The sequence below is a fragment of the Ursus maritimus genome, unplaced genomic scaffold, assembly GCF_017311325.1.
Source record: "Ursus maritimus isolate PB19 unplaced genomic scaffold, ASM1731132v1 scaffold_34, whole genome shotgun sequence".
NCBI lineage: Eukaryota > Metazoa > Chordata > Mammalia > Carnivora > Ursidae > Ursus > Ursus maritimus.
This window is the reverse complement of record NW_024426008.1, coordinates 21,385,400-21,397,969: the sequence shown is the minus strand read 5'-3', so window position 1 is coordinate 21,397,969 and position 12,570 is coordinate 21,385,400. Positions and strand designations below refer to the sequence as shown.

The 12,570-nt window shown below is 41.5% G+C and overlaps 1 protein-coding gene across 2 annotated transcripts in view; it reads left to right on the top strand.

Annotated features, from left to right (window-relative positions):
* LOC103663326 (histone-arginine methyltransferase CARM1-like) overlaps nucleotides 1-9,738 on the top strand; it is a 252,783-nt gene extending 243,045 nt beyond the window's left edge. Inside the window, exons 12-13 of one of the 2 annotated variants that reach the window (XM_040620292.1) lie at nucleotides 4,974-5,063; nucleotides 9,110-9,738. In XM_040620292.1, the coding sequence (XP_040476226.1) occupies nucleotides 4,974-5,063; nucleotides 9,110-9,119 (100 nt within the window). In that variant the 3' untranslated portion in view covers nucleotides 9,120-9,738. Of the gene's footprint in view, nucleotides 1-4,973; nucleotides 5,068-9,109 lie in introns of those variants that run through there. The other variant, XM_040620293.1, reaches the window with a different exon arrangement.
* The last annotated feature ends 2,832 nt before the right edge of the window (nucleotides 9,739-12,570 follow it).

Here is a 12,570-nt window from a genome sequence, read left to right as displayed (position 1 = left end):
TCATGGGCCCACAATACTTTGCAGCAGGAGGAAAGGGAGGGAGGCGGGAAGGAGGGAGTTCTTTCTCTTATTAGACCAGTATCCTAGTGTAGTGAGAGAGGCCAGGTTTGGGAGTCTGATGCCTCCTGTTCTGTCCAGTCTCCTCTGCATATGGTCGGTGCTTGAACGATCTCGGGCACGTAACTGAACTTCTCTAGCAGCAATTAATAGTAATTGTGTCACCAGGTTTTGGCAGATATTAAAGGAGAGAACATAGTATAGTCATCAGTACAAAGTAGGCGCACGAAAAATCTGATTTTATTCCCGCTTATTCTCTTTCTTTCTCTCAATATATCTCATCAGATTTTTTTTGCTTTAAAATTCTTCTCTTCCTTGGTATTTTCCACAAACCTCAGCACTTCCTGAATGTCAGTGCTTTGATGCTCTTTTCAGTAAGGTGCTGCTTGTTTGTCCTGCCTTTGGAGAGGATCGCCCCCTTCTTTATTGTCAAACAGTCTTTTTAAACTCCGGCCTCCTGGGAGAGCGTGTGCAGCACCCAGGTGTGACGGTGGCTGCCCTTTGCTTTCCCAGCCAGGACCACTTATGATTGTATTGTTAGCATTTTATTTTCCACAGACTCCTATCATTCTGGAGCTGTCATTCATTTTGGGGCTTGGGACCATCAAACAGAACTCACCTTGCTTAAGAACTTTATGAAATTTATATCCCTCCGGTTCGCAGAAGTGGCGTCCATGAAGCTTTTTGGTCATGTGCACCTACAAGTAAAAACACTTTATGTGTCCATCCCCCACGTATACTGGCATTTATCTTTTAATTACAGGAATATACTACAATAATAATAGAAGTGCTCAATATAGAGATACGTGCATATATATGTATGTACGTACATTTATGTACTCTAGACACACATGCATAGACATGTCTATATATATACACACACATAGAAATTTATGTAGCAGGTATCTCATAAGATACAAAAATAGAAATAAAAAGAATGAATGGAAAAAAAAAACCAACAATACACGTAGGCTGATTTTGGGTCTAGCTCAGCCACTTACCCTGGGCCAACAATTTTTGGAACATAACTTAAAACTTTTGGATCCCTGTGAGGGTCTGCTGTAGTCAGGTTTGCCAGGGAGTTTGGTTTACAAGGAGTTTAATGAGCTTTGTTTTATGAAACTAGAAGAAATGCTGACCGAAGAGCTAAAGCTTCGGAAGCTCCAAGTGCCGCCCCTGACGGCCGTCACCGAACTGCTCCGTCTTGCACTCAGCCTCACTTGGACCGAATGTCTATGCATTTGCACAACTGTGTCGGAAGACACTGTCGGGAAGCTCTCTGTCATGAGGCGCGGTGAAGTCAGAGTGTGTGCTGGCGCTGCTTTACGTGGCGTTTCTTTGTTCGTCAGTGTCCCTCAGATTCTTCCAGCTCTGGCCCAGGTGTCCACCACATACTTGGTATTCACTCAGTCGTGTCGGACCCCACGATCAGACTCTCACTGAATCATCCCACCTTCTCGAAACCTGAGGAACTAGGTGAACCTAACACATACCTTAACTCTTAGCTGGCGACTAGAATCCAGCATTTACCCAGTGAATTCACTGGTGGTCAGTAGGTGTTAGGTGAACAACTGTATTTGCTTCCTAGGGCTGACAAAATTAAAAATCAGAGCTCCGTATTTTCTTCCATACCCCAGGACGTCATCCCTCATCCTCCCAGTCAAACTCCGCTAAAGAACCCTGAGGTCAGGTCTATGCCACTGAAGTTCTATCTCCTTTCACCATCACTAAACACTCAGTGGCTTGGGCCATTTTCTCCCCAAGCTTCCTGCCACTTCTGTTTCTCTATCGCCTTCTTCCTTGGTGGTCAGCACTAAGCCTCTCCCTCTACTGTACCTTCTGTTTTCTCTCATAAGACAAAATTATCATGAATTACCAGAGTTTCTGGAAAGACATGTCCTGCATATGTTGTTCTCAAGTTTCCAATCTCTGCTTGATGACAAAAGAAATGTTGGTGTACAAAGCAATGTTTTTGCACTCAGTCTTTGAACTAAAGTATGTCCCCATGTATGTCACTCTCTCCATCTCTCTAGATTTAAAATGACTATGTCTGGCAAAGAACTAGATTTTATTGTTGTTTTTTTTTTAATACACATTGTTACATAACTGGTTCAAAAGAATTAATAGTTATTTAGGATCCTGTATACACAGTCTTGGAAGATTCTCCATTCTTGGTTGCTTTAGAAACATTGCACATTAATTATGGAGTTTGGAGTTGGCCTCCTGGGTATCATGGCGCTAGGATGACACTGCTCCTGGGATCAAACAGTGCATGATGTTTTTGCAGACTTAGGGAAGGGCACATTCTCCCTTGGTTATATGAATCACTACCAAATGAGCCCACCTAACCATCCTCCCCCCCCAACCCCCAGCACACACGCAGAAGGGCTTTGAAAACAAATCTCAGCTCTCACTCACCGCGCTGAGCCATGAGCTAACGTGCCACGACCTGAAGCTCTTTTGGCCTTTCGTGAGGGAAGCTAGGACTCTGAGGATGGGTCAAGGAGAGGAGTGTATTGAGGGAAGTGAGTATAAAGTGACAGTGTTATCTTGCATCCTTAAAAGAGCCTTGCTGAACACCCTGTGGCAGCAACTTACTGATCCTTCTCCCGACCACGTCTGGGGCCAAGCAGGTCTCCCTTGTGCCTTAGATGTATCCCTGAACACACACGTTTACGCAGAACTCAGGGTCCCCCGTTTCTGCTTTAAGTCCTATATTAATTACTTCAACTATTGTTAAGAATGGGTCTTTCCTTTGGGAAAAATGTGCAGATGTGTCCTTCCCTGACTTAACCTACGAGGCTGATTTCTCAGCCTTTCCATGACTAGGGGCTGCCCGTCTCCAGTGTCTCCGTGCCTCACTCTCCCCACATCTACCTTCAGGCGTATCACAAATGCAGTGAGCTACTGGATGGGGGTATCACGGAAGAAACATTTTACAACAGAGAAGTTCGGAGCCAATTATAGGAGTTGAAACAGAATCAGAGGACATTGTTGATTGTTTTGTTTTAACGTTTATATAGGCCTATCTTCCCTCTTACTTTGTTTGGCCCCGATAAAATCTAGAAGTGGAGCTATGGGTTTCACAGGATCTGACATTATACGTAAGCCTTCCCAGGCCACTATTGGTAATGACAGGCTGGGAGGCCTTTGTATCCCTTAGTAATTTCTGGAATTTGAAACAGAAGCCAAACAGTCAAGGAAATTCAAATTAAAATAAGCAATAATATGTTAACCCCAAACATTTAAAATATTAAGGATCGGAAGATGTGTAATGAAATTAGCACTTTTATACTTTGTAGGTGAGGAAGTAATTCAGTCCACTTTCTGGAAGATACTTTAGCAGTAGGTTTGGGGAACTTTAAGTATCTATGTGCTTTAGCTGGTGAGTCTTAACACTAAGAATTTATTCCAAGGAAATAATCACTAATAGGACATAAAGATGCATTACAAGAATGTCCTTTGCAGCAGAATTTCTGTCATAAAATTAGATTTTTGCTACTATAAGTACTATGTTACTACATGTTTATAATATGTTATAAAAATATAAATATTTGACATTGGGGAATTATTAAATACATTGTGCTATACCCATATAATACTACTGAAAAATACATTGTCAAGAATTAGAGGATAGGGGACACCAGGTGGCTTAGTCAGTTAAGTGTCTGCCTTAGGCTCAGGTCATGATCCCAGCATCCTGGGATTAAGCCCCGATTCAGGGACTCCCTGCTCAGTGGGAATTTTCTTCCCCTCCCCCCCACCCCACTCATGCTCTCTTGCTGTCTAATAAATAAAGTCTTAAAAAGGGAATGCCTGGGTGGCTCAGTCGGTTGCTTTTGCTTCTCCCTCTCCCTCTGCCCCTCCCCTCCCCACCTTTTGTGCTCTCTCTCTTGCTTTCTCTCTCTCCCAAATAAATTTTAAAAAAAAAGAATTATAGGATAAATGTTTGCTTATGTTTAATCAAATTAGAAGATAAGAAGGAATATTTTAGATGATTTTATTAAAAATTTACATTTATAAAAATGATAGAAGGAAAAATACATGGTGGGAAAAAACTCTATATATAGTAGAAGAATCTTTGTCCAGTGATGTTATGGATTATTTTATTTAATTTCTATTTTTCTTTGAATATGTAACACTTTATAATCTGAAGAAATACATATATTGCTGTATACATACGACTAACAAAAATCCCACGAACATAGTCCCTTCAGATTAGTCATCAAGGTTATGCCCTATTAGCTGTTCTTATCAGCCAGTTCTCACTGGAATTACCTGAGCCTTCATCTGAGGCCTCTTAAAACCCTTGGGACACCTGGGTGGCTCAGCGGTTAAGCATCTGCCTTCAGCTCAGGTCACAATCCCAGAGTCCTGGGATCGAGTCCTGCATCGGGCTCCCTGCTCAGTGGGAAGCCTGCTTCTCCCTCTTACACTCCCCTGGCTTATGTTCCCTCTCTTGCTGTCTCTGTCAAATAAATAAATAAAATCTTAAAAAAAAAAAGTCATATTTTAAACCGTCAGTCTGAGATTTTATGTCAGTTTGAGATTTTAACTTATCTCGAGTCTTTGCACAATTAAGATTGTTTTGGTACCTCGATGGGTGACCTATAAGGTACTTCTATTAATTAAAGCTATTTCTGTCATTGCTGTTGGTAAAACCGGAAACATTATTAACTTTGTAATTTTTCAGATGAAGAGATTATAACTGTCAAACTTTTCTAACAAATAAATATTAGTAGCATCCAGATAAACACACCTGGGCATATATAAGATGCCACCTGTGCACTCTTAAAACCCTCATAAGTAGGTAGGTATGTGTAGAAAGTGCCCTCGGTGTATGTGAAGATAATTGGTCTTGTCAAGTGACGGGTTTTCTTTTCTTTTCTTTTTTTGGTTGGTTTTCTGCCATCCAGACAGAGCTATGACATTCAGATCGTGGCGCTGATAAACCAGACAGGCTTCAGATCTGGGAACATCCTCGATTTAAAGAATCCTTTCTTTAGGTAAGAAATGCTCTCATCCATTTCACACCCACGTATATAAAATCTCACCTGACCGCATGACCTAGTGAAGAGAGTCAGACTAATTCCATCTTTCCTAAGAGGAGAAAAATCATCCACTCTTCCTATCTAAGGAGACCTGGATCTTGAGATGGAGTTGAATGTTTTCTATTCCATTAAATGGAATTCAGTATGAACCAATCTGATTCTGAAACAGGGAGCACTGGAGAGTCCTGCAGAGTGAATTCTCATTCCAGTTGAGCTCTAATGAGCTGTGTGACCTCAGGCAAAGTCCCTTCCTTCCGGCATTCAGTTTTCTCATCTGCGAATGTGGGGTTTAAATCTGGGCTCCTCTGACCTTCCCTCACTAATGGACGATTTTATGTAGCAGTTATTCCAATACATCTAAAACATGAAGTCCATTGAAAATATTTTTTTGAGACATTTTTTGAGATCATGTAAGTCAGGACATACCTCTCTTTAAAACCTATGCAGATTTTGTCTGATACAAAGAACTTGCCACAATGAGATAGACATGACAGATGTTTCTGGAAAAACTCCCCATCTTTACACCTAGTCAGTATGAGTGCACTCAAAGTCCACACATGAAGTCAACACCACAATTAAAAACACTGGACACTGTCACTCTTGACTTCCTTATTAAAAAAACAAAAAACAAAAAACCTCTTCCCTCATATTATAATGTTTCCCGAGGCCTTTATTCAAAGCATCATGTCTCTATAGTAATTTTTGAAAAGCATAAAGAGAAAAACACTGGAAACCAAACCAGGAATTCTTTGGCAGAGACGGGAAAATGAAACAGAGATCTTAAAGCATGGGAGGCAAAAAAAACAGGCAGGGCTGCTGTTGTTTACATTGTATGCAAGTTGTCACACGGAGTAGGAATCTTTCAAGCCTATTCCCATTTAAGGATGTGGATGCCATCTTTAATTCTGAGGGAAGAGGGGAGTTCTTCCTCCCATTCCCCTACACAATCCTGTCATATAAGGTCAAGGGCACAGATTGTGGCCTCAGAACATGCTGACTATTCACTAGGACAATTTGACCTGCCTAGGCCTCAGTCTTCTAATCTGTGAAATGGGATAAACAACACCAGGATGTCCATACCATGTCCAGGTACTTAACAGTTGACATAATTGGTGTTCAGTAATTGCTAGTTTTCCTGTCTTTCTCCCTTTGCTTACTGGTCTCTGCACTCCTGCTCTCTCAGCAAGTAAAGAGATGATGATCTGTAGTTCATTCCAGACAGAATCACTTGGATTTGGGGGTAGAAAATAAATTTTTGTACGGTTTTAGAAAACCCACCTTTTGAGTGCAAAAACCACGTAAACTAGAGACTTTTGAGTCCTGCTTCCACTTCATCTTAGAAGAGCAAGATTTTAACCAGGAAATACAGGGCCTGGGCCTTGGCCTTGGCCAGCCCCAGCTTTGCATGGAGGCACAAACACAGTGGCCACAAGGTCGAGGTGAGGGCTGGTCCAGGTTGAGTGATACTCAAGGTGGCCACAGCCTTGTCAAAACAGAGACTGTTGAGTTGGGGGTGGGGACAGCAGATGCCTTTCCTTTTCCCCTTCTTCTCTCACTCAGCACCAAGTCTGACCGATGTATTTAATTAATTAAGTAGATAAGGGTGCTTAAAAATGTGACTCCCCTGGGAATTCTAGATCTTGATTCTGTTTTTTTCACCAACCTTTCCTAATGTGTAGGCCTCAGTATCCTCAGTGAAGACGTGTGCTAAATGACCAAGTCTTTGAAGAGCACCCAGCATGTAGTAGCTGCTCAGTTAAATGTTTAGCTGTGATACTGCCCTTCTGCTCCCAGACAGTCAACTCCAGTCTGCTAGTGAGGAGCAAAGGCAGCACAGGAAAGAGACAGAGAGAGAGAGAGAGAGAGAGTGTGTGTGTGTGTGTGTGTTTTGGGGAGAACTAAAAACATTGGCATTACCCAGAGGAATTGCTGGTAATTTACCATCAAAATAAGTAACTTTCTCTCCACCTGCTTTTTATTCTACCCATTTTTAGGGCTTACAATAGACTCACACACAAAAACAAAAGATTCATTTTTGTTTTTTGTCTGATCCCTGATACCAACTAAAAACATCTAATGTGGCATGTTAAAAACATCTCAAGATCAACAAGTTAATTACTAAAACTATGAACATCCACCATTACAGTTGATTGATTTTCGACAACGCTGCAAAGACAATTAAATGGAGAGGTGATAGTCTTTCAAAAGTGGTGCTGGAATGATTGCATATTAATACACAGTAAAAATGTGACCTTTCAGCCATATCTCACACCATCTATAAAAATTAGCTCGAAAGGGATCATGGATTGAAACATAAAACCTAAAAATATAATATTTTGAGAATAAAACATAGAAAATCTTTGTGATCTTTGGGTTAGACAAAAATTTCTTAGCTATGAAAAGAGGGATAAATTGTCCTTTATCAAAATTAAAAATTTACCTTTGAAAGACACATGATGGGAATGAAAAGATGAGTTACAGACTGGGCAAAAGTATTAGGAAATCACATATCTGAAAAAAAAGTAGTATCCAGAATATTAAAAGAATGTTTGGTATAATACTTTCAAAAAATTCCAGTAATAAAACAGTTTTGTTAAGGGCAAAAGATTTGAACAGACCTTCCATCAAAGAAGATATAACAGCAAATAAGCACATGAAAAAATGTTCAGCCTCACTAGCCAACAGGGAAATGACAATTAAAACCATAATGACATACTGCTACACATATATGAGAAGGGCTTAAAATGAAAATTCGGATGATACCAAGTGCTGGTGAAGACATGGAGCTACCAGAATTCTTATTCATTGGTAGGAATACAAAATGGTACAGACACTTTTGAACATAGTTCAACTGGTTCTTAAATAGTTAAAAATGCGCTTACCAGATGACCCAGCAATCTCACGCCTAGGTATTTACACAAGTGAAATGAAATGTATTTGAATGTTCTGGCAGCTTTATTTGTAATCACCAAAACTGGAATCAACCAGAATGTCTTCCAAATGGAGAATGAATAAACAAACTATGGTCCATCCATACAATGAAACAAGTTTCAGTAAAGAAAAGGAGAGAAAAATTGATACATATAATAATATAGATGAGTCTCAAATAAATTAAGCTAAAGAAAGTGAAAGAAACCAGACTCAAAAGGCTACATAATATGTGATTCCACGTATATGACTTTCTGGAAAAGGCAACACTGCAGATACAAAGAATAGCCCAGAGCTGGGCTTGGGGAAGTGTTAGCTATGAAGAGATGCGGCAACAGTTCAGGGCAACGGAACTTTCCGGATCTTGATTGTCATGGTGGCAGGACACGTCTGAATGCATTTGTCAAAACTTGCAGAACTACAATAAAGGGGGTGAATTTTAATGTATGTAATTTATTTTTTCCTCAATGACATGAAAACTTACCAAAAATCCCCCCAAAAAACAAAAAAACCAAAAACCCAAAATTGCATAAAGGGATAGGGGAAAACAGAGTGTTGGGCCAGACAATGGCGAGGGATTAGACGTGGGTTTTGTTTACATTGAGTAATCTGGGAGGCTTCTCGGAAGAGGTGGCAACTGAGTGGCAGCTTAAATGTCAGGAAGCAACTGGCCTGGGCAGATGTGCAAGCAGAGCCTTCTACAAAGAACAGTGAGGGCAAAGGCCTGAGGCAAAACAAGCCTACCAAATAGCAAGAAGAGCAAGAAGTAAGTTGGTGCTTTGTCTTTGCTGTAAACGTATAAAAAAAGGAAAAAGCTCTTTCAGTGAACAAAAATCTGGATCATCATCTCAGATCTGAATTTAGGCTATGCATAATCAAACTTCCTAAATATAGTGGGTAAATATAGATCCAAGGCTGCCCATAAAAACTCCAGGAAGGGCACGGGAGTGGGAAGGAGGGGGAGGGGACGAGGAGGGAGGGAGAGGACAAGAACACACAACTAGCTTGCCGGCGGAACTTTGGATCGAGGTGGAACTTACTCAGTATCATGGAAATCACCTTCTCTGTTTTAGGTTTGCTTAGAAGATAGCCACAAGCCAATCAATAAGTAAAACGAAGGCCTGAGAAGTCCCTCAACATCCAAGTTCATATTTCATGTTGCAAATACGCACTCTAAATTTTACAAGGATGATTAGGTTGATTTAAATTCATACTTTGTTTCTCACTCCAAACTGTGCACCCTTGTTTCATTGACAAGTCTACTTCGTGGTGCTTCTTAGACTGGCTCTTTACAGCTTCCTGCATGGAGCTGAAGAACAATCTTTTTCTCATCTCGTGGTTTCTCTTTATTATTGTTTTAGTAAAGCCAACAGCTCTGCTTTCATTTTTGAAGTATTTACAAAAGAAATTGAACAAAACCCTACCTCACGTTTGTATGTATGCATATGTATGACGTAACATAAGAGCATGTTAGGAGTGAGCGTCTATTTACAATTTTAAGCTGTTTTCACAGATCGTTTCGACCATTCAACACTAGTTTCTAGCTCAGCAATGTGTTAAAGACTTGTTGCCTTATTCATGGAATAATAGGACGTCAGGAATGTTTTTCATTGGCAATATTTGATGACTCTGTATGTAGTTAAGGAAATAAAGATGGAACCTTTGTCACTTCTTTTAGGCCTACAATAAAAATGTACAGTGCGAGATACCAGTGAGGCCTCTCCTTTACTTTAAGACATTTGTTATATGTCACACGTCAAATGGTGATGAAAGATGATCTTTGCAAAGAGCAGGTTTTCCCCTGGCCCAGACAACTCTTATAAAAATGGATGTCACATCAGCGCGACAAGCTAATGAAGCCCACAGCAGCCCGCTCACTCGGGGGTGGGGGAGGGAGAGAAGCTGGAATAAAACCACAAGGACATATCCTCACCAGCCAGCCAGTCACCCGCAGCCGGGAGCTTTCCACTCTGCTGCTTTGGCTCATTCTGGCCACTCCGTGTGAAACAGTCTTGCCTTTCTATCCAGCCCAACAATCTTCCTTACATCACCGCGGCGCTTCCCTTCCAGCGCACCCTCACCAGCATGCCTTCTGCCACCCTCCACACTCACTCAGGGATGCTTTCCCGCCTTTGACACATCTCCTGTCCCTCCCTTAGTCTGACCCTTTCTTGCACCTGTATATGATCTCGTACCCTAAACACACGCACACACGCGCGCGCACACATACACACACACCTTTGTCTTCTGTTAACCAAGTTCTTTGTGGGTTGGAGTGAGTCCGATTCACTTTTTAATTTCCTGCAATGCCTAAGGGTACGTCTTATGCATCAAAGGTGCTCAATAAATGTACACTGATTGAGTACATAATTTCATCCTGAAGTTAAGAGTCATTGTAATTCGGAATCAGGCCTGACAACCTTCTAATCACCTTTCAAGCAGAGTAGGCAGAAACTGGGAAACTCTGCACTGCAGAAGCATGAGATTGCTGCTGCCACCAGCTCCACCCACACCCAGGGCAGACATTGCTAATCAATCCCAGCACTCTTCCCCACCCAACAAGACAGGTCCTCACTGTCCTTCTCAACCCACCCTCTAGGAAGACATTGGCAGTCTCTGGGAGTGGGCACAAGACATAAAACCATGACTTTTCAGGATGCCAAAAAATTGATAGTATTTCTGAATCTTTGATCCCAAAGATATGTACTATTTATGAATTTGTAATTTTGCTGAAGCACAGATTTGATACGGATATATATCTATATCTATAAACTGTGGGTGTGGGCAAGTGAGTGTCTTTTTTTCCATCACTTAGAGAACGCATCTCCGTGTAATCAATAACTCTCCTGATGTATTAAATGTTTTTCATCCTCTTCACCTTATTTCTGGAAATGTAAGTAAGTTCTTAATGTTGCTTTTTAAGAAATGATATAATGTAGGATAGAGTTTATTTTAGTGGAAAAACTTAGTAAGTTTACTACTTATTCCTGTCCTTAAATCTACAGAATCATTAAGAATCAAAGGGGATTAAGTGTTAATTTACTGTGTTTTGTGGAGAAATGACATTGCCACAGTGTCCGCAAATTTGAAAGTGACCTCAAAGCACATCCGCTGTGAATATCCAGAGTAGACTGTGGATTTTGGGAAATCTTGGAAATCTTGGACTTTCAGGAAGCCACCCTGTCATAATTAAGACCAGAAATGGAGTCACAGTAGGTTTTCAGGAGCTGCTCTGAGATAGCCCACAGCCAGCACGCCTGTGGGACCTGGAAGGCACACCACCCACGGAGCTCCAGGACAGATACCTGGACGCCAGGAACACGACAGCCTGACTGAGAACATCCTGAACAATAAACGTATCGCGTCTCCTAACAAGGAGCCCAAGGTAGAATGGACTCCAGGATTGGTGACAGTGTCTCAGTGACTTCATCAAGGACTGAGGTTCTTCCTCCCTTTTCCTCCTTCCTCCCTCCTAGGCTAGCCTCCCTTATGTGCACAAGGCCACAGTGGAAGTTACAGGAGTCGCATCCAGGGCCATAAGAGAGACTATCACCTCTGGCATCTCGTCTCAAAATAACAATAATGACAGTTAACACTTACATCACCCTATGTACCAGATACTTTTCTAAGTGCTTTGCAATTATTAGCTAAGCTTTATCTTTACCACAACCCCGTTAGCTATGTATTGTTATGAACCCCATTTAACAGATGAAGAAGTGGAGGCAGAAAGGTTCAGTGACTCTCCTGATGGCGCAGAGCTAGGCAGCCATGCAGCCGGGATTGTAAACCGGGCCGTCCACTGCAGAGACCTTAACCACAAAGTTACCTCTACTCAGAAAGTCTTTCCAAAAGCAACCCAGACACTTGCCTTCAGGCTTGCTTGGCCACAACTGAGTCACGTGGCCATCTCTAAGCCAATCACCAACAGGAGACCTTGCCACAAAGAGAGAAGCCCATCGAGACTTATCACTGAGCTGGAGATAGACTCATGTTTCCCAAGGGACAGAGCCTGAAAAACGTAGAATTCTATTCCCAAAGAAGGGAGATGGACGTAAAGCAAGGGACTAGCATCTGCTGCTGTGAGGTACTGCCTACCAGTAGTCCAGCTTGACCACTAATTCCATTTCCTCTGCTTTGTTAAGGAAGCGTGTGTCATACCATGGTTACCCCAGGCGTGTATCTCTACCTCCCCTCTTGCTTGTAAGCACTCCCAAACTAGGAACAAATCTCACAAATCTGCCGATTCCCCACAAGGCCTGGCACAGGACCTTGCATACAGAAAGTGTTCCAGAAATGTTTGCTCATTGTAATTGAATTTTCTTTCTCAAGTCTACTTAATTGAAGAGGTCAACAGTTGGCCATGCTCAAAGCAGGCAGATAATGCATTTTCACATTGATCTAACAATCAAATGAATTCTGAGAAGCTTCTCTTGCCATGCAAAATAGCATAAAATCACACATTAACATAGGTCAATGCAGAAGCCCAAATTTATTAAATTGTTAGTGTCTTGCACTCAGCACCCTTGGAGGTAAC